Source organism: Diachasma alloeum, unplaced genomic scaffold (genome assembly GCF_001412515.2).
Source record: "Diachasma alloeum isolate Michigan unplaced genomic scaffold, Dall2.0 Dall_scaffold_00213, whole genome shotgun sequence".
Lineage (NCBI taxonomy): Eukaryota > Metazoa > Arthropoda > Insecta > Hymenoptera > Braconidae > Diachasma > Diachasma alloeum.
This window is the reverse complement of record NW_021680378.1, coordinates 1,362,205-1,390,095: the sequence shown is the minus strand read 5'-3', so window position 1 is coordinate 1,390,095 and position 27,891 is coordinate 1,362,205. Positions and strand designations below refer to the sequence as shown.

The following is a 27,891-nucleotide window of genomic DNA, read 5'->3' as shown; positions in this document are numbered from 1 at the left end:
ATTGAATGACTAGGACTGCCCGACCTAGTTATGATTGAAGGGGATGGTCTTTTGGCTTTTTGTAACGTAGCTCCAGCTAACCACTGTCGTATCGCCTCTGGCTTACTGCTTATCACTAAGTTCCTGATTGGTCTTCTCAAAACTTAATCTAACTTAATTTCGACTTATTTGGCATATTTTGTTATTTTTATTTCAAAATCTTATTCTCTTTCTTTTCGTATATTATTTTTCTTTTTCGACACTTGCTGCACACGATATCTCATACAATGTATTATGAATTCCCCTATAATAATAGTACCATGTACCAAAGGCAGTAATATATATATATATATATATATATATATATATATATAAAACTAGCTTAGCGATTGATTTTAATAGGAGGTGAGGTAGAGTAACATTACACGTGAGAATTCAATGTTTTGATTTCAGAGGAGCTAGAGGGAAAATTCTGTCGAAGGCTTCCATCCTTGCTCCGTTCACATTTCTCTTCATTGTGAGTGTTCCATTGATTTCGAGGTACTTCTTGTTTTCAGGTGTAAATCTGTCCCACTTAATGCCCCTGAACAACGGATTATCCCGAGGGATGGGATTCCCAGTTTTTGCGAAACTCGCCCACATGGCTGTCAGGTGTTTGACCGTAGGAATTTCTGGTGCATCGGGCTCGAGGTAGGGGAAGAAGACTTTCATGAAGAAGAGATACATCAGCTCGTCATGATGACCAACACCTGGAACCAAGAAGATTGCTCGTTCCAATTTCTTCATTTTATTTTATACTCGATCATGGATACAGTCTCGCGTCAAGTGTTTTGATAGAAGACACTTTGATGTGAGCACTCCGAAAATTAAAGTCTCGAGCCAAATTCTGATTGAAGTCTCTTGAATTGAGTGTATCTTACCCATAGGTTTCCTTGTGTCAGTCCAAACGTAATAACTCCTTCGGCCTTGGTACACAAAATGGTAATAATATACCGGTTGATCCGAGTGCGCAGCGACCAAATTCACCATGCGATTTACTGGAAATTTCACGATGGAGTCGGAAAACAACTGAATTCAGGAAAAAAGTAATTAATTCTTGCCGGAATGGATTGCATTGATGAATCCTCTTCGTTCATTTCACCTGTCCTAATTTTTCCCAATTAGCCAATCCAATCTTCTCTCCCTTGAAGTAAAAATCCCTCAGCTCTTTACTGATCTGTTTCGACTTAGTTGTATTTCTCTCGTAACTGAAGATGATTGGAGCTATGTCATCCCAATTCTCATTCAAATCATCGAATATGGAATTGTTACCTTTTCTTGCTTCAACAACAGGTACTACGAAACCAAGACAAAACAATGAAATGGAGAATATAATTCAATGGGAGGCCCTAACTCTAGAAATAGACTGCGGTCAGGTGGTAAATATTGAAATAGACATGGATAATAATGCTTTGTTACGTTCTTTGTTTTTCAAATAGACGCCGAGAATAACCGAATTTAGCGAAGCGGTAAACCGGGTCAAGTCGATTTTGACTTTTGGTCAGTTTTTGAGGAATATCTCACAATCTAAGAGAGATAGCAAAATTTTTCTCATGACCTTTTTTATAACCCTCGATTGACCCAACAAGAAAGGTCATGACAAAAATTTTTTTATCTCTTAGATTTCGAGATATTCGTCAAAAACTAGCCAACAGTCAAAATCGACTTGATCCGGTTTACCGCTTCGCTACTGAATTGCCCTGATGAGGCGTGAGATTTACCACTCGAGATATTGGCAAAAGTAAATGGATTTTCTGTTTTGAATCATTGTGGAAGTTAAAATAGCCGCACGGAGAGAAATGTTCCGTAAAAATTACGGAACTCACAGTTCGCTCACCGATTACGGAATCGACTTAGAAAATTGAAGTGACGTTATCGTAATTTTTCACAGGAGATTCAGGTAAAAATTACGGAAGGCTCTGGAACAATTCCGTGATTTTAGTTAAAAATTACGTGACAGTTCCGTAAAATTTCCTAAAACCACATTTCGCTCTGGAATTACGGAAAAGATACGTAATTTTTATTCAATATTTCTCTCCGTGCGAGAGCCGCGGAATGGTCTGGAGAAGGATTAGGAACTTCAAGTAATAGACAATTGAAAAAATGCTCACATCTGGCCAAACTTGCAAATTCATCCCGCGTAGTACCCGCCATATACGGCACCTTGTGAAATTTTCCCTGCCTGATCAATTCATCAGGCTGTCCAACAATGAACCTCTCGACTCCAGGAATATCAGGCTCAACAACCGGACCCCAGACGCGAATGGGATTATCATGCCACTCCATGAACTGCCCAAAGGTCGAGACCATTTTCTCGTGTGGAACCTTCTCCATGCACGAGAGAATCCTCTCAGTACTGTCATTAGGACATCCAACCAGAGTCGCCTGTTTCTTAGCGATTTCCGTTTGCTCATAAGGCATAGGTGCTGGCTTGGTGGGGGAACCACTCATGGAGACTGCCCGATGAAACAGACCTTTTGACATTGGTGAGAGCATGTGAAGAGCTGTGCTCCACGCGCCTGCACTGTATCCAACGATTGTTACTGAATCGTGATCGCCACCGAATGGAGCGATGTTTTTTTGGATCCAGCGCAGGGCCTCAACTTGATCCTTCAGGCCCAAATTACCGGGAGATAAGGCGTCACCAGTGGCTGTGAATCCTGCAGAAAATTGAAAAAGTACAGTCAACTCTTTATTTAAGATACTTACAGTAGACGAGTAGAATTATGGCTTGCATACATTTTATATAAGACTAGGGGGCTATGACTCCCAGTAGGACGCCGATATAACCTCATATGACTCCCATGACCCTTATTTGCACCCCCTTGACCATTCTGACCCTTGTAACCCTTAATTTGACCCTCCTGACCCTTATATGAACCGATATAACCTCATATGATGCCCATATGAGTCACATATGTCCCCCACATGACCTTCATATAGCCTCATATGACTCCCATGACCCTCCTTGACCCTTCTCACACTTGTAAACCTTAATCTGACCTTCGTGACCCTTATTCTGACGTTTGCGACCCTTAATCTGACTCTTATTTGTTGACCCTTAATTTTGGAGTCTTAATTTTGACTACCAAATTTTCATCACCAGCAGTCGATTTGGATTTTTATATTATAGAGAGAAACAATTTTAAATGGAATGACGTCACGATCTGGTAACACTGTTTTCTTATTTTTTTGTGAGACCTGCCTCAAAAGTGAACTTTTCGAAACGGTTTAGTATGCGTAAAGCTGTTATTTTCTGCACGGCGTGCATAAAGTTCACTTTAGGCATGCTCTTGACGCACTCATGTACAAAAAATGAGCACATTACTCCCATTACCGTTCCGAGCAGCGAACTCGGTAGGTACCACACAACATAGAACGTGTTACACGTGCGTGTGAAAAAGTGGACCTTTACGCACTAGTAGCACAATATACTATTTTAACATGACCAGATGTGATAGAAACACTGGTCCTTTGACCCTTATCACTTTGTTCGTCCCTCTTGCATGACCCTTAAATCCGTTTGACCCGTGCGATTACCCTTTCTTTAAAAAAAAACCTGGGCCGTCAATTTCTTATAAAATTGCAGGCAGCTGTGTTTTCGATACAGCAGTAATTGTACGTGGATACGGCCATGGTCTTTCCTTCTTTCTCGAATTTCCTAGAAACTCCTTGCATTCCCTCGAATTTTCTGGAAATTGCTTGAATTCTCTCGAATTTTCTAGATACTCTTAGAATTCCCTCGAATTTTCTAGAAACTTCCTGAATTTCCTCGAAATTTCTAGATACTCCTTGAAATTTTCCGAAATTTGAAGAAATTTCTCGAATTACCTCGAAATGTCTAGAACTTTCTAGACTTCCGATGGATAGTGCTGCACATAAGGACCGTTTCGCAAAATGATCCCTGATATTGAAACCATAGACGTATCCACGACAAAAAGGACACTGAAATGAAGAGAATTTTATGGCCTAGGATGTGAAAAACTTCTGAAGCTTCGAAGTAAGAATTTAATTGCACTCGACTAAAGAAATATATGTCTCTGTTTCTTCTACCTATTGCACCAAGGCGAAAATTCACGGTGACCAGAACAATATCTTCGTCCATTAGATACTGAGGCCCAAAAACATAACTCTGTCCAGAGAATCCAACAAATGCACCAGGATGGAAGAATACTATGACTGGTCTTTTTGTTTCAGGTCCCAGCTGGAAAATACCTCAATCGAATCAGTTGTATAAAAGGCTCCAAACATGGTGATCTCCACAATAAATATCTTCTGTTGAAAATTCCTCTAACAAACAAATGCGCGGGGAAGGTGCGAAATTTTCCAATGGCATCGACGAAAAACTCAGAATTTTTAATGGATGTCCATTTGTCTCACAAAAGCGCTCGGGTTTTTTCATTTTTTTTACACCTAGATATGTGAAGGGTACCTTGGTGCTGTAGACATTCAAGCGGAGGCAGTCATCGCTCTTGTTTTGTCCGCCCTGTCTGGGGCAGGATGGACCCTCTTCAGAGGCATCAAAAACGTTGGTCCAGGGTTTAGCTGGTACTGCAAGCTACGGAAATTCATATGATTCTCAATGAAACTCATATCCATTCACTACTTGACGTAGAAATCCGTATCCGTAGAAAAGGTTCACATGTAATGTAAAAAACGATTTATTTCATCTTTTCTTTGCGTTTAGTCTAGTAAAATTGATCTAGACAATTACAATTTGAGCTCCCCTAGAAGAATTGTATTCCAGAAATATCAAGATGTTTCATACCTCGTATTTTTCCATTTTCATGTCCACTTGACTCTAAATGTCAATTTTTCAGAATTATATTCATTAAGCAGAAGTATTTTTGTCTTTAAGTAGTTAATAGATTAGGTAGTTTACATAAATGTGTCTGCTTTAGAAAAGGAACCACAGCTTAATACATCTCGTACGTTAATCTAGGCTGATATTCGTATGTATTCAACGAATTCATATTTTGAGAAAATTATTTACTAGTCTACTGTCTGCATATCACTTATCAATTGATTGGATGGGTCTAGTTTATTGTCTACATTTAATTTGAGAAGTAGAAGTTGAGGGTCCACTATCTCCCATATATCCACGATAGAAATTACCTTGAATCCACGGGAAAACGTCCCGTATATCCGCGGTCAATGTTACTGTGGAGCGTGCAATTCAGTGGTGAAGTGGTAAACCGGTTTAAGTCGACTCATCTCCCAGTTGAGTTCTTGAGGAATATTTCCGAATCTAACGGAGATAGCGAACTTTTCGTTATTACATTTCTTATAGCACTCAATCGGCTCTATAAAAAAGGTTATAACAAAAATGTTGCCATCTCTCTTAGATTCCGAGATATTGATTGAAAACTGGTCAGTACTCCAAATTGATTTATCTCCTTTTACCACTCTTCAAGAGAACAATAGATTCCTCTCCGTCCCACCTCCCACATGCCCATCCCGTCATAAATACCTTAACTCACTCGTAAAACTCTTAATTTTTTTTAATCTCGTGCTGAAGTGTAAACCCCCCTGCAAAAAGGTACCATCTACCTCGTACAGTAACAAATCAATCAATCAACAGAAAAATCTGGCACTTTCTTGAAGAATAGACGCAATAAACAGATAGGATTTTCGAATAGAATTCAAATCAAAATTCAATAAAATTTCTTAGAGAAAGCGTAAGAATTTTCTATCATATTTTTCGTACGTTTTGACTCATCAGAATTGTCTGATTGGATCATAAGATATTGATTATTCAAGAAGGAATATTTTACCTCATTTTACTCTAAAATTTAAAAACTGTCACCTTGAATCGAAGAGGCCCAATCGGTCCCTCAGCATATCTGAGTCCTCTGAAGGCGTAAATTTTCTTGCCTAATCGAGACTCGAGTAGCGAGCCCTTGACCTTGCCCAAGCTAAAGGTCACTTCAGGGTTTGCAGACGCATCCTCACAATTTACTGACCCCAACGCGAGCACGGAAATACACCCGAGAATAGCAATGAATTGACGAGCCATTGTGCCTACAGACTGAAGAAATCTGGCGACAACAAGCCAGCTATATAGCCAGCTCCATGAGGAAAACCTCAGGGATATTGCGATAAAAGTATCATTATGTATATTTGTGACGTTATTTCAGTGAATGTAACTCAGCCATTATCTGAGTTTAGTGGAAACTTTTAATTACGAGTCCGATTATCTCTCATTCTATAAATCAATTTTTTACGAACCGCAGAAATGATTTTGTCGTCCCAATTAAGAGGAAAAAGAGGTTTCTCTTCTTCATCGTTGAAGAATGAGAAATGTCTCGAACTCGAGAGACGAAGCCTCGTTTGTTATTGTGGAGTTTTTATCATCGATAACAGATATTTATACTCTTCAGGAATGGCAAAAATTCCGCGAACATTTTTTTTTAAGACTCATCAATTTAAAAATTTAAAAAACATCATGAATATTCAGCGTCATTCAAATAACATTTTGCACAGAATTATTATTTTTTTTAACATTCGTCGTGTATAAATAAATAATTGAAATTGTTTGAACTTTCGGAAACCTTATTAACTTCCCGATCTGAAGGGAGGAGGTTATTGTAATGATCCCAAAAATCGATTGTGGAAATTTCATGATTTCTCCACGTTTCATGACCCCTAGAAACTCTCCCGACACTTTTTAGAGACTGGTCTGTAAGCATGTGTGTATATGTAACCAAAATTTTGTGCTACGATTTCTCTCGAACAAACGATGCGATTCAATTTTTTTTCACGAAATCGATGCGTTTTCATGTAACTTAGAACTGGTTAGATTCTGAACAACATCGCCTCAGCGGTTCAGCGGTTCTCAGATTTGGCAATAAAACTTGTGAAAAAACGTCGAAAAACGACATTTTTTTACAAATTTTAGGATTCCTCTCGGAGAAGCGACGAGATTGATTTCTTGTCATCATAATTGATGTAACTTTGTATAATTAAGACTGCAGTGAAATTTCAGCAAATTCGTCTCAGCGGTTTCGGAGTAATTCGAACATGATTCTTCGATATAGGTCAATTTTTTCATTATTATTTTTTTTTTCATTCTATTTTTCTGTTTTTTCATTAAGAAAATCAAACAAAAAAACTTGAAAAAATTTGAGCCGAGGAATTTCAATGGAGAATATCTCAACAGAATAAGTTGTATAGAAAAATCTAATTCTAATGGATGAAGGAAAGGTAATTGGTCGGGAAGTTATTGGTTCGACCCGTCATGGGTCACATCCACTTTAACCCACTCGCAATAGGAGCGAGCGAAGCGAGCAACCAACAACCCAGTCGAATTTTTTTAGGCATGAAATCGTTTCCTGGTAAAATTATGGACATGAATAAATTTGTTACAAATAATTTTTATGATGGAAAATTGATTGTTTATAAATTATTTATAGCAACCGCAGGTAGTTATCAAAACGTGCAATTTTTTAATTATTTCATCAACTTTCCTTCAAATGTAAACTTTCTGATTTTTTTCTGATTTTTTACATGTTTTCTAACGATTCACTATCGCGATTCAAATTCAGACCTGCAATGTTGAAATAAAAATTTCAATGAAAAATAAATTTTTCGATAATATACAAAATTATTTGATCATTTTTCAATAGAAATTTGACTGAAAAGTGCCCTAATACGTTGAGTTGTGGAGCCCAGTCTTGATTTTTCATTGAAAAAAATTCATTCATGCCCTCAATAACAAATGACACCTGACCCACGCAATTTGACTTGTGTCGCAATTCACATGCTACAAGTCAAAAAATTTTACCAAATATTCTTAATTATCACATCGTACAATTTATTTCTTACCGATATACTATTTTAATGAGGAATTCCTGACTGACAGAAGTTTCATCCTTGATAATCTCCCAACCCATCCAGCCAGTGATTGCTAAGTGTCAAAAAATCGTGAAGTGCCCAGGATAACCCTTATTCACCCATACTATGACGTCTGGAACCAGTCACAAGTTCAAATGCGATATTACGTAATTTACTGGTAAATATTCAATCAAAAAAAACTTGCCAACGCTTCGAGTTTTCCATTTCACGGGATTCTACTGCCCAAAAAAGCCAATGGAAAAATTAAAAAACTTCAATGGAACGAGTTCAATATTATGACACATATCATATATAGCAAATATGAAGGGTCTAACGTAAGGGCTGAATTTTGAAAGTTGAATATTAATTGTTGAAACCCCTAAAGCGAATATGAAAGTTCACACACGTATGAACAAATTTAATAGAAAAACCTAGCGAATTCGCTAGACAGTTCTATTGGATTTCTATTGATCTTTCTATTTGCTTTTGGCCGAATCTATTGAAATATTCAATAGAAAAAGCTAATAGATGGTGAGTTTTACACAAGTCATTTTATTCAGATATTTCCTACAGATTTTCCTCGGCTCCAATTTTCCAAGTTTTTTTCATTCTATTTTTCTTGTCTTTTCATTGAAAAAAATCAAGGAAAAAACGTGGCAAATTTGAGCCGCGGAAAATCTGTAGACAATATCTCAATAGAATAAGTTGTATAGAAAAATCAAATTCTATTGACTTTTTCTATGGAACATTTTCTATTGATTAGTTCAATAGAATGGGCCACAAACTAATAGAAGTTCACACTGTAGATTCAACCATTTTCAATTATGAAACTTGTCAATTAAATTGCGTGAGAAATATTTTGAAAAAAATCATAAATATTCAGTGGCATTAAATTTTGCACAGAATTATCATTTTTTAAACACTCATTGTTTATAAATAAATAATTAGAATTGTTTAAACTTTCGGAAACCTAATTTTTTTAGACGTGAAATCGATTCCTGATAAAATTATGAATATCAATAAAATTGTTACAAATGATTTTTATAGTGGAAAATTAATTGTTTATAAATCATTTATAGAAAATTCTCGTAATTTTCGGAAATTACAATTTTAAAACTATTTCCTTCAAAAATATAATCATTTTTCCTTCAAAAATCAACATTCTAATTTTTTTTCAGATTTTTAAAATGTTTCCTAACAATTCAATATCGAGATTCAAATTCAGACCTGCAAAGTTTAAATAATAAAATCCTCGTAAAATGTCCGGAAACTGAGGCTCAAAGGGGTTCAAATGAAAGCTCTGATGTTCGATTACAGTAGAAAACCATTTCAGTGGAGAAAAAATGGCCAATAGTACTTGGATATCCTTAAAATTAATATCAGAAACGAATTGATAATCAAGTTGACTCCACATTTGGCATTGGCCTCGCCAAAGAAATCCTAAAATTTCTATTTTTCGCAAAATGCTGCCATTCCCCATCAATGATTTTTATCATAATTTCCAGCCTCTTCTGTACTGTCATGTACACATCCAGAGGCTCCTGCGAAATTCCAAATGTCCCTGCGAGCTCCCAGAATCCTTCATCAGTGTCGTCAGTCCCCCCAAAATCCCCTCATCACCGATTCCTCCTGCAATACCGGCCGAGTGAGTACCTCAACCCTTGGAGTGCCTACCAGAGCCCCCACCGTTCCCTCATGACCCCGCAAAGACGACAAGTCAACAATAGAAGCTATCTCCGCCGCCAAAACAACGGGGATTCCCCGTACTATCCTCCCAACATTCGGAGCCAGGGGTCCCACCCCACTCTCATGAAAAGATGGAACTTATTCCACCACGCGACCGAGGCGCCGGCCAATTCTTCATCAAGCCCTCCTCCAAGTACTCCAACCACCCCTGAACACCCCCAAAACGTCACGAATGCTTCAAGCACCGAAAATTACCTGAACACGTCGACGAGTGTTCCCCTGACCCCTGCCAACGAGGACTACAATATCCTGAATATCCAGAGTCGAGATGTCCCAGCCTGGCAAGTGCCTGAAGACTCAAGACTGCAAGAGCCCCTCCCCCTCTACCCAAATTACGGAATGAGTTCATTGGACTCTCCGGATGATCAGCAGCTAAACCTCAATTCAGACGAAAATGCAAATTTCAAAAAATTGGAAATGCCGAATTCCTTGGATTCTCCCTCGAAATTTAAGCGTGGATTCAGATTGCTCCCGGTTTCCAATAATTTATACGTCTTGAAACAAGACCCCGTGGTACTGGGATCTGAGAATACCAACGACAATCAGAAAACTGGAGATCTGAAGCGTTCAAATCCGCAATTTGATGATGGAACAGCGGATTTATTGGCATTCAAAGCTCACATGCATCACAGAGTTGAAGACATTGGGAAGACATTCTTGAACAGGGAAATGAAGAAGGATGTATTGTCTTCTGGAGGTGAATCGATTGGAGACAGTTTGGATTCATTAGACCCAGGAGTAGATAGTTCATGGGGGCCAGTGGGTGACTCTCCAGCCCTCGGGCAGTTTCTGGAGGATAGTAACGCTGGTCTTCAGGGGTTAAATCGCCCTGTTGATGCTCTTCAGAGTCAAGATCCACTCCTGAATCCCCTAGAGTCTAACCCCGAGGGCCTAAAGTTGTACGAGAATTCGTACGGTTCTGTGGACGCTCCAGGGTCCTACTCGGGGGTCGACCTGTACCAGCCACACTCGATGCTCACCAAGAACCTCTACCAATTCGACCCAAACCTTCAATCCAATTTTTATCCTCCACCAGCCAACCAATGGCCTCAAAGCTACCTGAATCCAGCTGGTCTGAATCCCCTCGAAGACACTAATCAGCAAAACCTCGCTGAAGAATACAACAGCGTCATGGAGAACAGCCCCGATGACCTCGACAGAGGGCCCCGAGGTGACTCTGAAGAAGGTCATCTGGGATATCTGGATAATTACGCCAGAGCGGTGGAAGCCATCAACGACAACTGGAATCTAGCTCAGGAAGCTGGTGATGGGGGTGGCTCTCGACCTGGAGACATTATCAAAGAGACTCTAGCGCCAGTCAGTGAACAGTTGGTGACATCAGAGGCACCGAAACCTGAGGAAAATTCTGATAAGACCAACGGGACGTCATTGGCAATGGTGATAGAGCCCTTGACGGCGCAACTCCAGAAACTGCTCTCGTCAATTCAACAGGTCAACGAAAAACTGATGAGCGATCAGGACAGTCGTGAGACGCCTAGCGCAGCAGACTCTCTCCGGAGAAAACGAGGGATTGACAAAGTCTCTGTCCCTGAGGGTGAATTCTATGATGATCTTGATGATGACCTGGATGATGAAGAGGAGATACGTGAGGAACGATCAGACGATGACGATCAGGATGAGGACATGTCGTGTCCACCTGGCTCGCCAAGAAATGGGAAGAGATGCTCCCTGCAGAGACCGGAGTACGTGAGACCTGCGAAGAGCGACGAGAAATTCGACGCCTCAGCTGATGACTTGCAAAATGATTCAGTCAATACCTCTCGCCCTTTGAGTCCTCAAAAGAATAAGAAGGAATCGAATAGTTCCATCGTCTCATTCTTCCAAAAGACCTTTGGCACGGAGAAGGGTCAATCAACTCAAGTCCCATCAAGAACCACCTGGAACTCAATGGGACTGGCTACAGACCCCGAAGAGACGACTCTTGACACCGCTTATCGAGAGCACTTCGTCAACCCTGGCTTCTTGAATGATGTTGGTGAAGCTGTTGTGGTGCAATCCACAATGGCAGTGACACATGATAACACACAGCCACCCATAACCCTCAAAATTTCTCTCTACCCCAATGAGGAGCAGACCAGACAGCCAGAAGTCCAAGAAAAACTAAAATCTACTCCTGAGGTCACGAATCTTCCAACAACGTTGCCTCAACAATCAGAAGCAACAAAAGAAAATTTCCAAAAAGTTCCAACAGCCCAGATAACTCAGGGAATTCCCGGAGGCGAGAAAAAAATGGCGGGATATTTGAATTATGAATCGATAAAATCTGTGGAGTCTCCTGCGGGTGTCAGGGGTCAGGGGTTGATTGATTCCACAGTATCTCCAGCGAGTGATCTGGAGACAATCAAAGTTGCTATAGAACCTCTCCCAGAGTCTCCAAATGATAATAACAGAATTTCGAATCAATTGCTTAGAACAAGCTCGAAGGATTTACTAATAAAATTATTACCCCCCGAGATAATTCAGAACATAACAGATACCGGAATTATTGTCCGAGTTCCGGGAGAAGGGAATCTTAAAAAAACATGGCTCTCTACCTTACCGACATCCAAGTCACCAGATGACCTCCAAGGGAACTCGTTGTGGCTTTTTGAGGGTCAAGGCCACATAAACCAGCCCCAAGATAAAAAAGCTGTGGAGAGCCGCTCAAATGGAGATGTTGGTGACAAGCCCAGGGGAAGTGATGCGATGGTAGCAGTTGGAGATGATGATGAAGAGGCAGGCGACACGAAATTAACCATTAAACTGCGATTGCCAGCTCGGAGTCATCCGTCTAGTCACAGTGTCCAGAAGGCACAGAGAAGCATAGATGATAAATTGGATCAGAAAGCTGGGGAATTTTCCCAGAAGACCTTGACGAAGAGGTCAGAACCAGTGGAAAATTCGGATGAAGAGTATGAGGAAGACTACCAGAATCTTGAGAAACGAAATATCGACAAGATTGGGAACGATTATCTAGATGATTTGGAGGAAGACGAGGCGGAGTTTGAGGACTATGACGATGAGGAGCCTGAGGAGGACTACAAAAACGAAGTGAAGAGGTCTGGGGAGGTTTCGGGGGTGAATCAGAGCTCTCCGGCGAGTGTTCCGAAGATAGTTCTTCGGTTGAGATTCCCAGAGTCCTCGGCGGCGCCATCAGCTATCCTCAAACGGTCCTCTTCGAGAGATAAGAAGAAGAAGAGGCAACAGGTGATTAAGAAATCACCAAAGCAAAACGTCAGGATTGGGAGGTCCCTGAAGTGGGTGACGGATGAGCCTGAAGAAAGTGAGGGTCGCTTCGCACGTGAAACGGATCTTCTGCAGCTGACTAGTGCGATGAGACCGGAAGATGAAGATGTCTCGGTGACTGAAGAACAGATTGCAGCTATTCCGATTGAAGCTACGGCTTACAGTCATCTTCTAGGAATGATGGGGACTTTTCCAGACTCGGAACGTCAGTTGATGAGTTCAACAGAGGCCTTGCCTACAGGTTCATTCAGCGAAACTTCTTCGGATGAGAACTTGAAGGGGGAAGCTAGCACTGAGGAGAGCACCTCTCCTATTACAGAGAGTGAGATGACGTCATTAGCTGGAACGTCTGAAGCGGTTTCTACAACAACAGAAGTCGTTGGAACCTCCACAGAGACGTCATTGACTTCTGAAACGTCTGAATCATCAATAGAAGCTTCAGGAATGACGAAAACGTCCACAAAAACGAAGCCAAAGACAAAATCAGGGGTAAACACTTCGAGTACTGAAACTGGATCTCTGTCAACATCAACTGATGAAGAAACAACGAGTGAATCGACCACCGATTTTTTCTTCTCCGTTTCTACTCCAGAAAGTTCAAGTACCAAATTCTCCTCAACATCATCCAGTTTTCTTCCTGGAGAAAGTATGGAAAATGAGAAACTGCCGACCGATTTTTTTGTTACATCTAAAATTCCCAAGGATGTAATGAAAGAACTAGAATTAATGCCAACGAGGGAAGAAACATTTGGGACTGATCAGTTTCCCTCGACACCTGAGACAACAGTCCTCTCCACAATTTTGGGAACCCTCTCCGATATTTTTTCAGCGCTCACGACTTCATCTTTGACATCAACGGAATCTTTTTTAGGGAATAGTTCCTTGCAAGGTCAAGGCACTTCTGAATTTATGTTATCAACGAGCGAAACTGTGGAGTCTGGACAATCTGGAATCGAGTCAACTTCAGAAACGACTTGGGAAGTTTCTGAGACAGAAAATAGCGAGAAGACTTCATCAGTTAAAGGCAAAACAACGAAGAAAACTTCTGACAAAAAAACAACTTCATTTCAAACTTCAGAATATTCGGAAGGTGCTTCACTTGAAAAAGAAGATGTTTTGGAATCATCGTCAATGTCGTTAGAAGCAGAACCAACTACGTTGCAAGGAGGAAAACAAACGAAGTGGAAAAAAGGAACATCAGTGAAGTCAAAAATCAAACCTACAGCTCCATCAGCTCCTGCTTCCAAGGGATTTTCAGAAGGCAGTGAGGAAACATCGGAATATAGTTCAACCGAAACATCTACAGAAAAGAGTATCTCCTCTGAAAAAAATTCCGAGTCAGCTTCCACTTCATCATCCAGCAAAGCTAAAGTCTCTCGAACTGAAAAGTCACGAAAAACTTCAGAGAAATCAAAATCTTCATCGGCCTCGTTTTCATATTCAACTTCTGCAGTCACTGAAAAGATGGCGGAAACAAGTAGCTCTGAAACTTCACGAGAAATGATCAATTTCACGGAAAGATCAGAATCATCAACAACTACTTCAACTTCAGAAGAAGCATCTGAAACACCGACAGGCGAAATCACTTCGCCTGAAGAGGCTTCTGCGCCAATTTCCAGTTTTCCATCCACAAAAGAAAAAATGACGAAAACAAAGAAGCCACAAAATACCTCTGGGAAGTTCAAATTTTCATCGGATTTATACTCATCTTCAACTACTGAAGTTCCTCTGGAGTCAACGGAAGTCAGAAGTCTGTCTTCATTTGAAAGCAAAGAGACTTCTGAAGTCACTGAAGAGACGATGGGGTCTATTACCACTTCAACTTCAGAAGAAATGACTAATGTCTCGGGAAGTTCTGAATCATCCTCCATTTCTTCATCGATCAAAGGAAAAATAAGTAAAACTAGGAAGCCACAAAAAACTCCGAGCAAATCAACATTTTTTCCAAATCTTTTTTTATCTTCAACTTCTGAATTTTCGTCGAAGTCAACGGAACATGGAACTCTATCTTCAGCTGGAGGCGAAGAAACTACTATTACTACTTCAACTTCAGAAGAAGTGACGAATTTCACAGGAAGTTCTGAACCATCCGCCATTTCTTCACTGAATGAAAATACAATTTCAAGTACAGAAGAATCATCTGAAACAGCTACAGTTGGAGTCATTTCAACTGAAGAAATGACTGAATCAGCTTCCACTTTTTTATCCGGCACAGCAAAAATGACGAGAACAAAGGAGCCACCAAAAGTTTCAGGAAAATCAAAATCTTCATCAGTTTCATTAGCTGAAGTCACTAAAGAGATGACAAAGGAAGTTATTTCAACTGAGGAAACACCAAAGTTAACTTCCACTTCTTCATCCACCAAAGTAAAATTTCCAAAAACTAAGAAGCCACAACAATCTTCAGGGAAATCGAAATCTTCGTCATTTTCACCCCTATCTTCAACTTCTGAATTTCCTCCGGAAATTGATCTTTCATCTTCAACTGGAGGCGAAGAAATTTCCGAAGTTACTGAAGATACTATTAGGACTTCAACTTCAGTAGATGTGACGAATTTCACGGGCAGTTCTGAATTATCCTCCATTTCTTCACTGAATGAAAATACAATTTCAAGTACAGAAGAATCATCTGAAACAGCTACAGGTGAAGTCATTTCAACTGAAGAAATAACTCAGTCAACTTCCACTTTTTTATCCGGCAAAGTAAAAATGACTAAAACAAAGAAGCCACCAAAAGGTTCAGGGAAATCAAAATCTTCATCAGTTTCATTGACTGAAGTCACTAAAGAGATGACAGAGGGAGTTATGTCAACTGAAGAAACACCTAAGTCAACTACCACTTCATCATCCGCCCAAGTAAAAATTCCAAAAACTAAAAAGCCCAAACAATTTTCAGGGAAATCGAAATCTTCGTCAGTTTCACTCTTATCTTTAACTTCTGAATTTCCTCCGGAAACTGGACTTTCGCCTTCAACTGGTGGAGAAGAAACTTCTGAAGTTACTGAAAATACTATTACAATTCCAACTTCAGAAGAAGTGACAAATTTTCCAGGAAGTTCTGAATCATCCTCCATTTCTTCACTGAATGAACAGACCATTTCAACTACAGAAGAATCATTTCAACCGTCAGGAAAATTAAATTCTTCGTCAGTTTCATCCTTATCTCCTACTGCTGAAGTTCCTACAGGGTCTACGAAAATTGAAGTTTCGTCTTCAACTGGCGGCGAAGAAACATCTGAAGTCACCGAAGAGACGACGCAGACCAATACTACCGAAACTTCAGAAAAAATGACTAATTCTACAGAAAGTTCAGGCTCGTCCTCCACTTCATCTGTCACTTCAGAAAAAACAACTGGAACAGAAGAATCTTCTGAAACAAGTGCAGTAACTTCTGAGATTACTTCAACTTCAGGAATGGGTTCTGACGAAAACACTACAGTAACGAAACTTGGTGAACGTCACCCAAAAAAATCAACAGCAATGAAACCGACAGAAAAAACAAAAATATCATTAGCTGCAGAAGAAACATCCGAGTCCTCAGAATCGTCATCTTCTCTAACCAGTAAAACTGCGAAGAAAACGACGAAAACTGCTGGAAAAAAATCACAATCGACTCCAACAATTCCAGAAGAAGAAATTTCTACAAGTCCATTTCATTCTTCAGTGACTCCTGAAATACTTTCATCAAATGAAGCAGTATCAACTTCAGAGTATTCTTCCGAGTTGACTTCAGCCACGCTATCCTCAGAGACAGAGAAATCTACTTCATCAACATCAGGATTATTGAACGACAATACTTCTGAATTTATTTCACCTTCAGAAGTGGCAGTAGAATTTGGCAGCTCAGAAGTCACTTCATCAATATCAGAAGAAATAGCGACGCAACTCAACACTTCTGGAACATCGATTTCAACTGAAGTAGGAGAAGAAGAAATGAGCAGTACTGAAGAAATCACTACAGTAACAAAAGTTGTGAAACTTCAACCGAAAAAATTCACTCCATCAAAAACAACAAAAATGTCAAAGTCTGCTGAAGCTACTGAAGATACAGCCGAGTCCTTCAATTCATCTTCATCTTTTTCGAAGTCGCATAAAAAAACGACCAAATTGTCAAAAAAAACTTCAAAATTTCCTGAAACTACAGAAGAAACATCACAGCCCTCAGCATGGTCTTCATCTTCTTCAAAATCCCGTACAAAAACGCCCAAAAAACCTATAAAAACTTCAGAAGAAATGTCTGAATCCAGTCCCTCTTCAACATCCCCAAGAGAAATCTCCGCTTCATCAATGCCTTCAACCGAAGAAATATCTACAACTTCAGAGGAATTGCGAACGATTATTGAGTTCACTAGAACAACAATTTTCGAAGGTACCCCAGAGTTTCCAATGGAATCCTCAACAATAGTTGATAGGACTACTTCGACAAAAGCCACTCATGCATCAAGTGCATTTCCGGAAGTGACGTTAATGTCAATAATCACCCCGTACTCAACCAAATCAACCGAAGAAACTGAAGAAACTTCATCAAATACTTCAGGTGTCGGAGAACTGTCTTTGACGCAATCCTCTGTAACCACAGAGAAAGTTGAAATAATTTCAGAGCCAACGTCAGAATTATCCTCCACCGCAACAGAGTCTGAAGAATTTGAAACTGAATTTTTTTTCAGCGAAACCCCAGCCGAATTTGAAGTATCCGCTTTAACCGAAGAAGACATTTTCGAAGATTATGAGGATACTTCCACTACTCATGAAGGGAAAGAGACATCAAAGAGTACCTCCTTTTCTCCCACTTCGGAAAAGCCTTCAAAGTCTTTTTTATCCTCCACTGATTCATCCGCTCGAGCAAAAATGACTAAAACTAAGGGGCCACAAAAAACCTCAAAAGAGTTGGCAAATTTCACACGAAGTTCAAAATCATCTTCCACTTCATTGAGTGAAACGACCATGTCAATTACGGAAGAGTCAACTCAAACTTTTACAGGAGGATTCATTTCAAGTGAAGAAACTTATGAGCCAGCTTTCACTTTCTCAACCGCTAAAATAAACATCTCAAAAACTACGACGCCAGCAAAAACTTCATCAGTTTTATTCTCATCTCCAACTTCTGAAGTTTTTCCGGAGTCTACCGATATTTGGAGTTCGTCTTCATCTGAAACTTTGCAAGTAACTGGAGAGATGACAGAGACCATCACCACTGAAACTTCGGGAGAAATGACGAACTTCACAGGAAGCTCAGAATTATCTTCCACTTCATTGAGTGAAACGTCCATGTTAATTACGGAAGAATCAACTCAAACTTCCACAGCCGCCAAAGCAAAGATATCAACGACTACAAAGTCACCAAAAACATCGGAAAAATCAAAAACCTCATCAGGTTTATTCTCATCTCCAACTTCTGAAGTTCCTTCGGAGTCTACGGAAGTTTGGAGTTCGTCTTCAGCTGAAACTTCGGAAGTAACTGGAGAGACGACGGAGACCATCACCACTGAAACTTCGGAAGAAATAACGAAATTTACAGGAAGTTCAGAATTATTTTCCACTTCAGTGAGTGTAACGACCATGCTAATTACGAAAGAATCAACTCAAACTTCTACAGAAAGATTCGTTTCAAGTGAAGAAACTTCTGAATCAGCATCTACTTCTCAAACTACCAAAGCAAAGATGTCAAAAACTAAAAAGCCACCACAAACGTCGGGAAAATCTACGCCTCCATCAGTTTTATTTTCATTCCTAACTTCGGAAGTTTCTCCGGAGTCCAGCGAAGTTTGGAGTTCGTCTTCAGCTGAATCTTCGGAAGTTACTGAAGAAACGACAGAACCCATTACCAGTAGCACTTCAGAAGAAATGGCGAACTTCACCGGAAGTTCAGAATTATCTTCTGCTTCATTGAGTGAAACATCCATGTTAATTACGGAAGAATCAACTCAAACTTCTACGGGAGGATCCATTTCAAATGAAGAATCTTCTGAGTTAGCTTCCACTTCTTTAACTGCCGAAACTAAGATGTCAAAAACTGAGAAGCCACCAAAAACTTCGGAAAAATCAAAATCTTCATCAGTTTCATTCTCATCTCCAACCTCTGAAGTTTCTCCGGAATCTACGGAAGTTTGGAGTCCATCTGAACCTTCGGAAATACCTGGAGAGATAACAGAGACCATCACTAGTGAAACTTCCACTTCTTCATCGTTTGGAACTGATGTTTCAATTACAGAAGAATCAAACCAAACTTCTACAAAAGAATTCATTTCAAATGAAGAAACTTCTGAGTCAGCTTCGACTTCTTTAACTGCCAAAGGAAAGATGTCAAAAACTGCGAAGCCACTAAATACTTCGGGAAAATCAAAATCTTCATCAGTCTTATCCTCATCTCCAACTTCTGCAGTTTCTTCGGAGTCTACGCAAGTTTGGAGTTCGTCTTCAGCTGAAACATCGGAAGTAGCTGAAGAGATGACGGGGACCATCACCACTGAAACTTCCGAAGAAATGACGAATTTCACAAGAAATTTAGAATTCTCTTCCACTTCTTCTTCCTTTGGAACTTCTATTTCAATTATAGAAGAATCAAGCCAAATGTCTACAGAAGAATTCATTTTAAGTGAAGAAACTTCTGAGTCAGCTTCCACTTCTTCAACCGCCAAAGGGAAGATGTCAAAAACTAAGAAGCCACCAAAAACATCGGAAAAATCAAAATCGTCTACAGAACTTGGAACTTCATCATCGGCTGGAGGTGAAGAAAATTTTGAAGTTAGTGGAAGAATGACAGAGACCATGACCACTCAAACTTCAGAAGAAATGATGAATTCCACAAGAAGTTTAGAATCAACTTCAACTTCGTCATTGATTGAGATGACCATCTCAACTTCAACTACAGAAGAATCTACAGGAGAATTTACTTCGAAGGAAGAAACTTCTGAAGTTGCTTCCACTTCTTCATCTACCAAGGAGATAAGGCCGAAAACTAAAAAGCCTGAAAAAACTTCGGAGAAATCAACATCTTCATCCGTTTCATTCTCGTCTTCAACTTCTGAAGTTACTCCGGAGTTTACGGAAGTCAGAACTTCATTTTCAGATGAGAGCGAAGAGACTTCTGAAGTCACCACCCCTCAAACTTCAGAAGAAAAGACTAAATTCACAGAAAGTTTAGAATCCTCGCCCACTTCTTTACTGAATGAAACGGTTATTTCAACCTCGGAAGAATCATCCCAACTACCTACAGGAGAATTTATTTCGAATGAAGGAACTTCCGAGTCAGCTGCCACTTATTTTTCCACTAAAGCGAAAACGGCTAAAACTAGAAAGTCACAAAAAACGACAGCGAAATCAAAATCATCAACAGTTCCGTTCTCGTCTTCAACTACTGAAGTTTCTCCGGAGTCTAAAAAAATCAGCAAGTTCTTCCCTTCACTTCAAACAATTTCAAGTACGCCCGCAACTTCAATCATCACCGAGGAAAAATTCGGAATCGAAACTTCTGCAGCAGCTGAAATATCTACTCCTCTTGAGAAGACCACTCAAAAGCGAGTGACGACCGAAAAGACAGGAATCGAAGATTATGAAACAGAAATTGAGACTGAAGCAGGTCCTGCTGAAGAATACGACTTTGAAGAAGAATATGGAAGTGGACAGCTGACCGATTTTTTCGAGTACACGGAGGAAGGTGTCACTCAACCTTGGGGAACCTCATCTTCGGGGACTGTTAGTACTCAGTTCTTTGAAACATCAACTCAGACTTCTCGAACAACTTCTGAGTTTGTCCAAAGCTCAGAAATAGTTTTAGAAGTCTCGGAGGCACCATCCACGAGTCCTAAAAGTTTCCTGACATCGTCAGAACCACCTGAGACGACTTCCGAACTTTTTACGCCTGCTGCATCAACATCTGAGCTTCTTCAGAGTTCTGGAACTACTCAACAGGCACTCACAACCTTGAAAAGCAGCTCGGAAACCTCCAAGACGACTTTCGAACTTTTCACAACTGCTGGATCAACAGCTGAGTTCTCTCAGAGTTCTGAAACCACTCAGGAGGCACTCACAACCTTGGAAAGCAGTTTGGAAACCTCGAAAACCACTTCCGAACTTTTTACAACTGCTGGATCAACACCTGAGTACTCTCAGAGTTCTAAAACCACTCAGGAGGCACTCACAACCCTGGAAAGCAGCTCCAAAATGTCTCTTATGACTTTAGAATTTTTTATAACATCGTTACCAACTTCTGACTTTACTCACAGTTCGGAAACAACCCTTGAAGCACTCACGTCTCCGGAAATCTCCTTAAAAACTTCGGAATCTTCAAGTTCCTCATTTTCAGCCCCAGAAATATCAACATCACCCTTACCATGGGAAACGCCAGGCTCAACGGAACAACTAACCAGTATCATAACCGAATACGAATCGACACCTTCCGTGATGACTCTAGCACCCAAAGAAGCGATAACTGAACGAACAACCGAGTTCATCACTTTAAGAGATACGGAAGGCTTCGAGTTCCCTGAATCTTTTCCCGACTTCGAGGAGGGATCAACCACTCCAGGGTTTGGAGAAAAACAGATTATGGTTGAGTCAACCACGGAATTTGTGATGAACGTCAGCATGCCGAAGTTTCTGGAACGGCCTGAAGAGTCTGCCGAGGATTATAACGAAGAAATTTCGACACCAGAGTCTGAGACGATCATTTCGTTAGCCAGCTCAACGGAGACCATCATCCCTCACGAATTTTCAACAGAAAGTGAACCCCCACTGGGAACATCTTCGAAAGAACTAGAGGCATCTTCAAAATTTGGTCCAGGAACAGAAATCATTCTGTCTTCTGTATTTCCAAGCGAGACTTCGGGACCATTAACAACTCCGGCGGAATTTTTTTCGTCGGGAACAACAGCTTCAGGGTTCATTCAGGAAACTCAGTTCACGTCTTCATTAGGGCTTCTTCGAACAAGCACTGAAGAACATCTTGCGATCCGCCCTGAGACGCCGATGACCATCATCAGCTCGATGCAGACAATCCCTGGCATTCCCACCCTGTCTTCAAGTGAAGAATATGAAACGACATCTTCAGGATTCTTGGAAACTCTAGTGACGGCGTCTCACAAGCTTTCAACACTGTTTCCAATGTTCTCTTCAGCATCAGCATCAGAAATCACTGAAGAAAAATCATCTCACCATGGAAAAGGAATGACAAAAACTCCAGAGACATCGATGGATGATGAAGAGGAGTTGGAGAATGCGGAGCAAGAGCAGTTAAACCGTCGCAGGAAGCTGGAAAAAAAGATGAAGGAACTGGAGGACAGAGAGAAAGCTCTACTAGAACGAGAAGCCGAGTTGCGACGTCGCCAGGAGGAGTGGGAGCGTGAGAAGTTGCGTCGCCAGCGAGAGAAAGAACGTCTCGAAGAGGAAAAACGTCGGAAAATGATGACGACAATCAGAACAACTACAACCACCACTGAAATCCCCACCACGACGATTGACTACGAGAAATTGAAGGAACTCGAGGAAATGAGGCGGAAACAGGCGGAGTTGGAAGACGAACTTGACCAGATGGAGAAGGAGATAGCTGATAAAGAGAAGGAGCTTGAGGAGAAGGAGAGGGCCTTGGAGGAGGAGGAGAAGAAGCACGAGAAGGAGAGGAGGGAATTCGAGGATATGTGGAATGAAGAGAGTGAGCTCGAGGAGAAAGAGAGGAGACTGAAAGATAAGGAGAAAAAATTGCTGGAAAAATCATCATCAACTCCGAGCGAATTGCTGTCAACCAGCGAGGAAGATGAGTCAACTGCGGAAGAGCTCTCCACAACTGAAGAAACTGCAGCGTTTGAGCAACCTGAGACATCACTTCCACGTGGCGAAGGCGATGAAGAGACGAACGAGTCATCAGGTGACTATGTCTTCGACGAAAACGAAGAAGTGTGGAAAGAGAAGCCGCCTTCCGACAACGACCGAAAAACCACGGAAGACTACGTGGACGGTTGTTCAAGTCCAGAGTCAACAGATGCTCCAAGATCGAGAATTGCTGAAAACGATGAAGTAGAGTCTGATAAGGAAACGGACGCCGAAGAGAGCAAACAGCTTGACGAGTCGTCTGACTCAGTTACGAAAAAAGTTTGTCTTCACGTGTTGGACGAGGCAATTGATCCTGCGAATATTGACTCCGACAAATACGTGACTGAAGTCATGTGTATGCCTAATTACAAGCACCTTCGGCTTCAACGGAGACGAGCACGAAACCGGAATTCCCGACGGAGAAGATTGATGAACGTAGAGGAGGCATCAACGGTTCCAACAGATCTTGTCAAGGTTGAGGTGGAGAAAAGATCCAAGGACGTCGTTCATGACTTGAAGATCAGGCCGATCGCTTCTCTTGATCTGATGCATGGCGAATGGCTGCACAACGACACGACAATGCGTCTCCACACACCTATTGGCTTCACCAGGGTCTATGAAAGCTGGTCAAGAGTGCCAATCGAACCATTCACCTTCATGGAGGACTTCACCAGGAAAGGATTTCCTGTCAGGGACGAGACCTTCATGCGGAACAATTTTAAGGTCAACAAGTTTGATCAGAGGATTCAACCGACGCAGGTCAACAGATTGGCGAATGATGAGTGGACGGAAGTTCCAGTTAAAGGACCTCGAGGTGAAGGTACATCTGGACCTGATAAGGAAAAAGAACAGGGTGATCAATCAGATAATGAAGAGGATGAAGACCAGCGGAAGCGGAAGAGACGGTCACGAGAGGACGACGAAGACGATGACTCCGGAGTACCAACTGAATTTCCCCCAGAGTACGAAGAGAACTGCCTTCTTCAGCAGCATGGCCGTAGCAAAAGTGAACGCTCGGATCTTGAGGATGACGACGAAGATCGGAATGATGAAGAGCAAGTCTTCGTAGAGCCGGAGGGGAAAGCCGGAGGAGACGATGCAGACGAAGATGTAGTTAACGTTGAAGATGAGAATGATGAGAGGACTATTCCACCCCCAGGTGATCAAGATGATTCTGGGAATGCAAACAGCGAAGATGAGTCACAAAATCATGGAGGAACTACAGAAGTCTCCCAGAACACTGAAGAACCAGATGGTCATGAGAAAAATCTTTCTGATGACAGTCACAGCGAGAAAGGACTAGATGACACGAGTAATGGTAACACTAATGGTTCCAAAAATGCAGAAGAAATATCTGGAACGAATTCTCCCGCTGTTCAAGATGGAAAAACATCACCCAAGTTTTCCACGACTACCCTAGAGCCGACATCGTCATCGTATTCCTCAAAAGCCTCTCAAAAACCCCAGACGATCCAGTCCCTTCCAAAAACCACAGCAGGTGATTACGGGGATATTGAGTACGTCACGGATGACACCCTTGAGCCCTCTGACGACTACCCAGATGACGACGAAGGTATGGCCGAAGACAATTGGCAGGATTACACCGATCAACCTGAAAGCAAAGGTGACATGAAAAAACGGGAGGGAAAACTCCGGAGCTCTCTGCGATCCCTAATCAACACCAAGAAAATGCTCATGGATAAAAAAAAATCCTTATTGCGGCGTGAAAACATGTTAAAGCAGAAGGAGAAGATCCTCAAGCAGTCGGAGGCCGGTCTTGAGCACTTGAAAGCGAAGAGATCAAGACGAAAGACGAGGAAAACTCGCAAACAGGTGACATCATGGCCGACAGAGGGTACCGGCAGGTATCACCTGGGAGGCTACGACAAGTGGCAGTCGGGACTTCTTGAAGACATACCCCAGGAATTTCAGAAGAACAGACAAGCCTTCACAGTTAATGTTCTCCGATTGGACTATGACGAGGAAGAGGAGAACCACAAGCTAAGGTGTGATGAGCCTGATAAGAACGATCTCATTATCAACCAGGGACTGGTGACCAGAAAGATTGAGGAGACAACGTTGAAGAGGACTTCAGGGAATCTTGAATCCACGACCAAAGAGTACAAGCTCTACTATGATCCGAATGCCGAGGCGGAAGTGGTCGCTGATGAGAAATCGTTCGATGTTCATGTGGCAGATGGAGAACTAGGGAAACGAAGGAAGGAATCCAAGAGGACCACCAGGAGTCGAAATCCACCTGGTACAGAGTGGCCGACGGAGATGACGACGGTATATCATGTGGGCGGGACAAAATTTTGGGACAAAGAACGGACTGCTACTCCCGACAACGGGAATTACAGACGAAGGAATGTCAGAGGCTTGAGTTACTACGAAAACGATGAAGAGGGTGAGGCGCTTGAAGACGGAGATGAACGCGAGGAATACGTTGATGACGTCGGAACCACCTGTATGAGATTGCTTCTCAGAAAAGAGGATGCTAAAGTCTGGGAGGAGAAAAGAAGCGCCGAGGAGCAGATCCAAGCACCTGAGGATGTTGAGGATGATTATGACGAGGATCTGATGCCCCTGAAGCCTAAATTGAGGACCATCAAATCGATAATTCAACTGGCGGCTGAGTCTCCAAAGAATGTTGATGAAAACGATAGGAAAGTTCGGAGATCTGACGACGTGGGTCTCCAGGTAGATTCACCTAAGCTGGTGACTCCTCCGGGACATCAGGAAGCTACGAAACATGAGGAGAAATATCTTCAGCCTAAAGAGCCTGACCAGGACGCCAGAAATCTACCGGTGCTAATCAAAGTGAACAACACGAAAGTGATCAGAATGGCCAATTTTGATCGCCCACCGAAGGAACTCTACGTCATGTACAGATGTGGACCTCCGGAGATAGTCGCCGTGTTCGATCCAAAAGCAGAGGGTTCTAATAGAGAAAAGTTTGAAGACTCCTTTGTGACGCCATCAACCGCGGCCAATCATATCAAGAACAAAGAAAATTATGAGCCAAAATACAAAACAATTTTTCCCTTCAATCGCGCCCAAATTTCTGAAGTTACTGCCGCCCCGATTGAGGCGCATGTTCACGGAGAGCTGAATCCCTCCGCGAACTTATTCAAAAGAAACTCGAGGAAGAAAAAGAAAAGGAGAAAAGGAAAGAGAAAGGGACACAAACGGCGGAGGAAACCCCGCAAATATTGGAGGAGAAGGATCTTCAGTCTACCTGATGATCTGCTCCATGATAACCCTCTGAACACTTCGGAACAAGCATCTCGATTCCAAACCCATCACGAGGGGTTTGGAAGGTCCTTGCTATCCTTGAAGCACTCCAAAAGAAGAGCAAAAGTTTTGAAGCACCACAAGAAGCCTCACCCCCCCAGAAAGCCGAAGCCGAAGAGGCAGCAAGCCAAGAAAGTCCACAAGCGAGAGACGCTTCCCTCGGAGAATATTCCTAGAACCCCTGGACACTTTCAAAACACGCCTCAGCTGATGAACAAAGTCCTCAGGATCATCAAGACCCCGGATGAAGACCTTCACCACAAGTCGAAAAGCCCTAGAAGCATCCTCGACAAGATGAAGCAGGTCATCAACAATGTCATCGGCAACGACAGCTCGAGCATTCCTGAGCCACGTGTCAATATCAACCCAGATGAGGAGGAGGTGAATGACGGCTACACCGAGATTGTCCACCAGTCAGCGGCCAGGTTCATGCCGACAGAAGACGTCCCACCGACCCATCATCATGGCGGTCGAAGACGCCACAGGAAGAAACATCGGCATCATCAGGAGGCTCATTCCCCACATCATCGTCCGCACGCTTCTCACCACCACCATCAACGCCATCACGACCACAAGCTCAATCACCCCCAGAAAACCCACTCGAAATCTCATCACACAAGTCACGCACATCTTTCAAGAGAGACGGCTCATGCTCAACCCTCGGAAACCAAAAGAGCTGATGTCCCTCACGTTAACCATAAGTCATCAAGATCCCCCGTTAAACCTAAACTGTTATCATCCCGGAAGATCCCCGTCATTAAACACAAACCATCATCCCCGAAGCTCTCCATTACCAAACATAAGCCGTCATCACTTCCGAATGCGCTCAAACCTTTGGAGATCGCTCAGAACGACCAAAAACCTCTGAACATCAGTAGCATAATTCCAACGGTGAAAAATTTGGTGGAGAATCAGAATCTAGGGAGTTTGGAGAAGATAATTGTTTACGTGGATAAGACGGAGGGATTGAGGAAGAAGAAACGCACAACTGACAATTTTCCCGTCAAGATGAGACCCGAACATGAGAAGCAGAAGAGAGGTGCGAAGAGGTCAAAATCATTGAACAAGTCGAATCTGGAGGAAGTCTCCTTCGATGGTGAGAGTCTGGACGAGATGATCTCCCACGTGGCTGATAAAATTCTAACCTCAGTATCTGGATCATCTCTTCATGATCTAGATCCTCATCTATCCGTCAAGGTCATCCAGGAGGTGCCAGATGGCGCGGGAGAGCCGCACGAGGAGACGAAATCCGAGTTCTCGATCAACTTATTGGATTCTAACCTGAAAAAGCCGGAGATATCGCGGAAGGAGAAGAAATCAAGATCAAAGAAGACATCTTCCTCGAATCGATTGACTTCAGGCTCCAGCAGACGGAAGATGAATCTGAGAGGGGCTCCAGGGAAGAAGCGAAACCTCTGGAAGAGTAAAATCAAGAGGGAGAACATTGTTGAGGAGATCAGGAAGAAATTGGAGGGGGAGTTGAGGAAGAAGTTGAGTAGAACGAGAAGAAGAGTGCCGGTGGAGAGTACGGAGGACTCGGAGAAGCCCCTGCCCCATCATCTAGATGATTTGGACGAGAAGATCCGGATTCTCTACGCGATGCATCACAAGAAGGAGGCGAAGGGCGGAGGGGACAATAAGAAGAAGAGGGGACAGAAGAATCACAAAAGATCGAAGAGGGAAGACGACTGGAGGCTGGACTACCTCGAGTCCAATATTTTTGCCACTGAGAATGACAAAAAATCGTTGAGGGGTCTGATAGAGCAGATCATCAATCTCCAGAAGAACGTCAACACAACCCTGCAGATCATCAGGCGACAACTGGACGAGTCCTCCAATATTATCGCTCGCAATCTGACACGAAGAATGATCCCAGACTCGTCTTCTTCAGGAGAAATCGATCAGCAATCGAATAAAAAATCTAAGAAACAAAATCCAAAGAAAAAT

At 41.9% G+C, this 27,891-nt stretch overlaps 1 protein-coding gene across 1 annotated transcript; it reads right to left on the bottom strand.

Moving 5' to 3' along the window:
* Positions 1–351: 351 nt before the first annotated feature.
* On the bottom strand, positions 352–6,034 carry LOC107037128 (esterase E4). The gene is made up of 7 exons (XM_015255511.1): positions 5,825–6,034; positions 4,451–4,576; positions 4,072–4,222; positions 2,130–2,678; positions 1,121–1,314; positions 900–1,047; positions 352–728 (listed from the first exon to the last, which is right to left on the bottom strand). The coding sequence occupies exons 1-7, from the start codon at positions 6,032–6,034 to the stop codon at positions 415–417; spliced, it is 1,692 nt and encodes a 563-aa protein (XP_015110997.1). The 3' UTR covers positions 352–414.
* Between the last annotated feature and the right edge of the window lie 21,857 nt (positions 6,035–27,891).

Coding starts and splice junctions, on each gene's coding strand:
- LOC107037128 (XM_015255511.1), bottom strand. CDS start 6,034: ATGGCTCGTCAATTCATTGCTATTCTCGGGTGTATTTCCGTGCTCGCG. Junction 4,577..5,824: donor TTGGGCCTCTTCGATTCAAG/GTGACAGTTTTT, acceptor GAATTTCCGTAG/CTTGCAGTACCAGCTAAACC. Junction 729..899: donor TGACACAAGGAAACCTATGG/GTAAGATACACT, acceptor TCTTGGTTCCAG/GTGTTGGTCATCATGACGAG.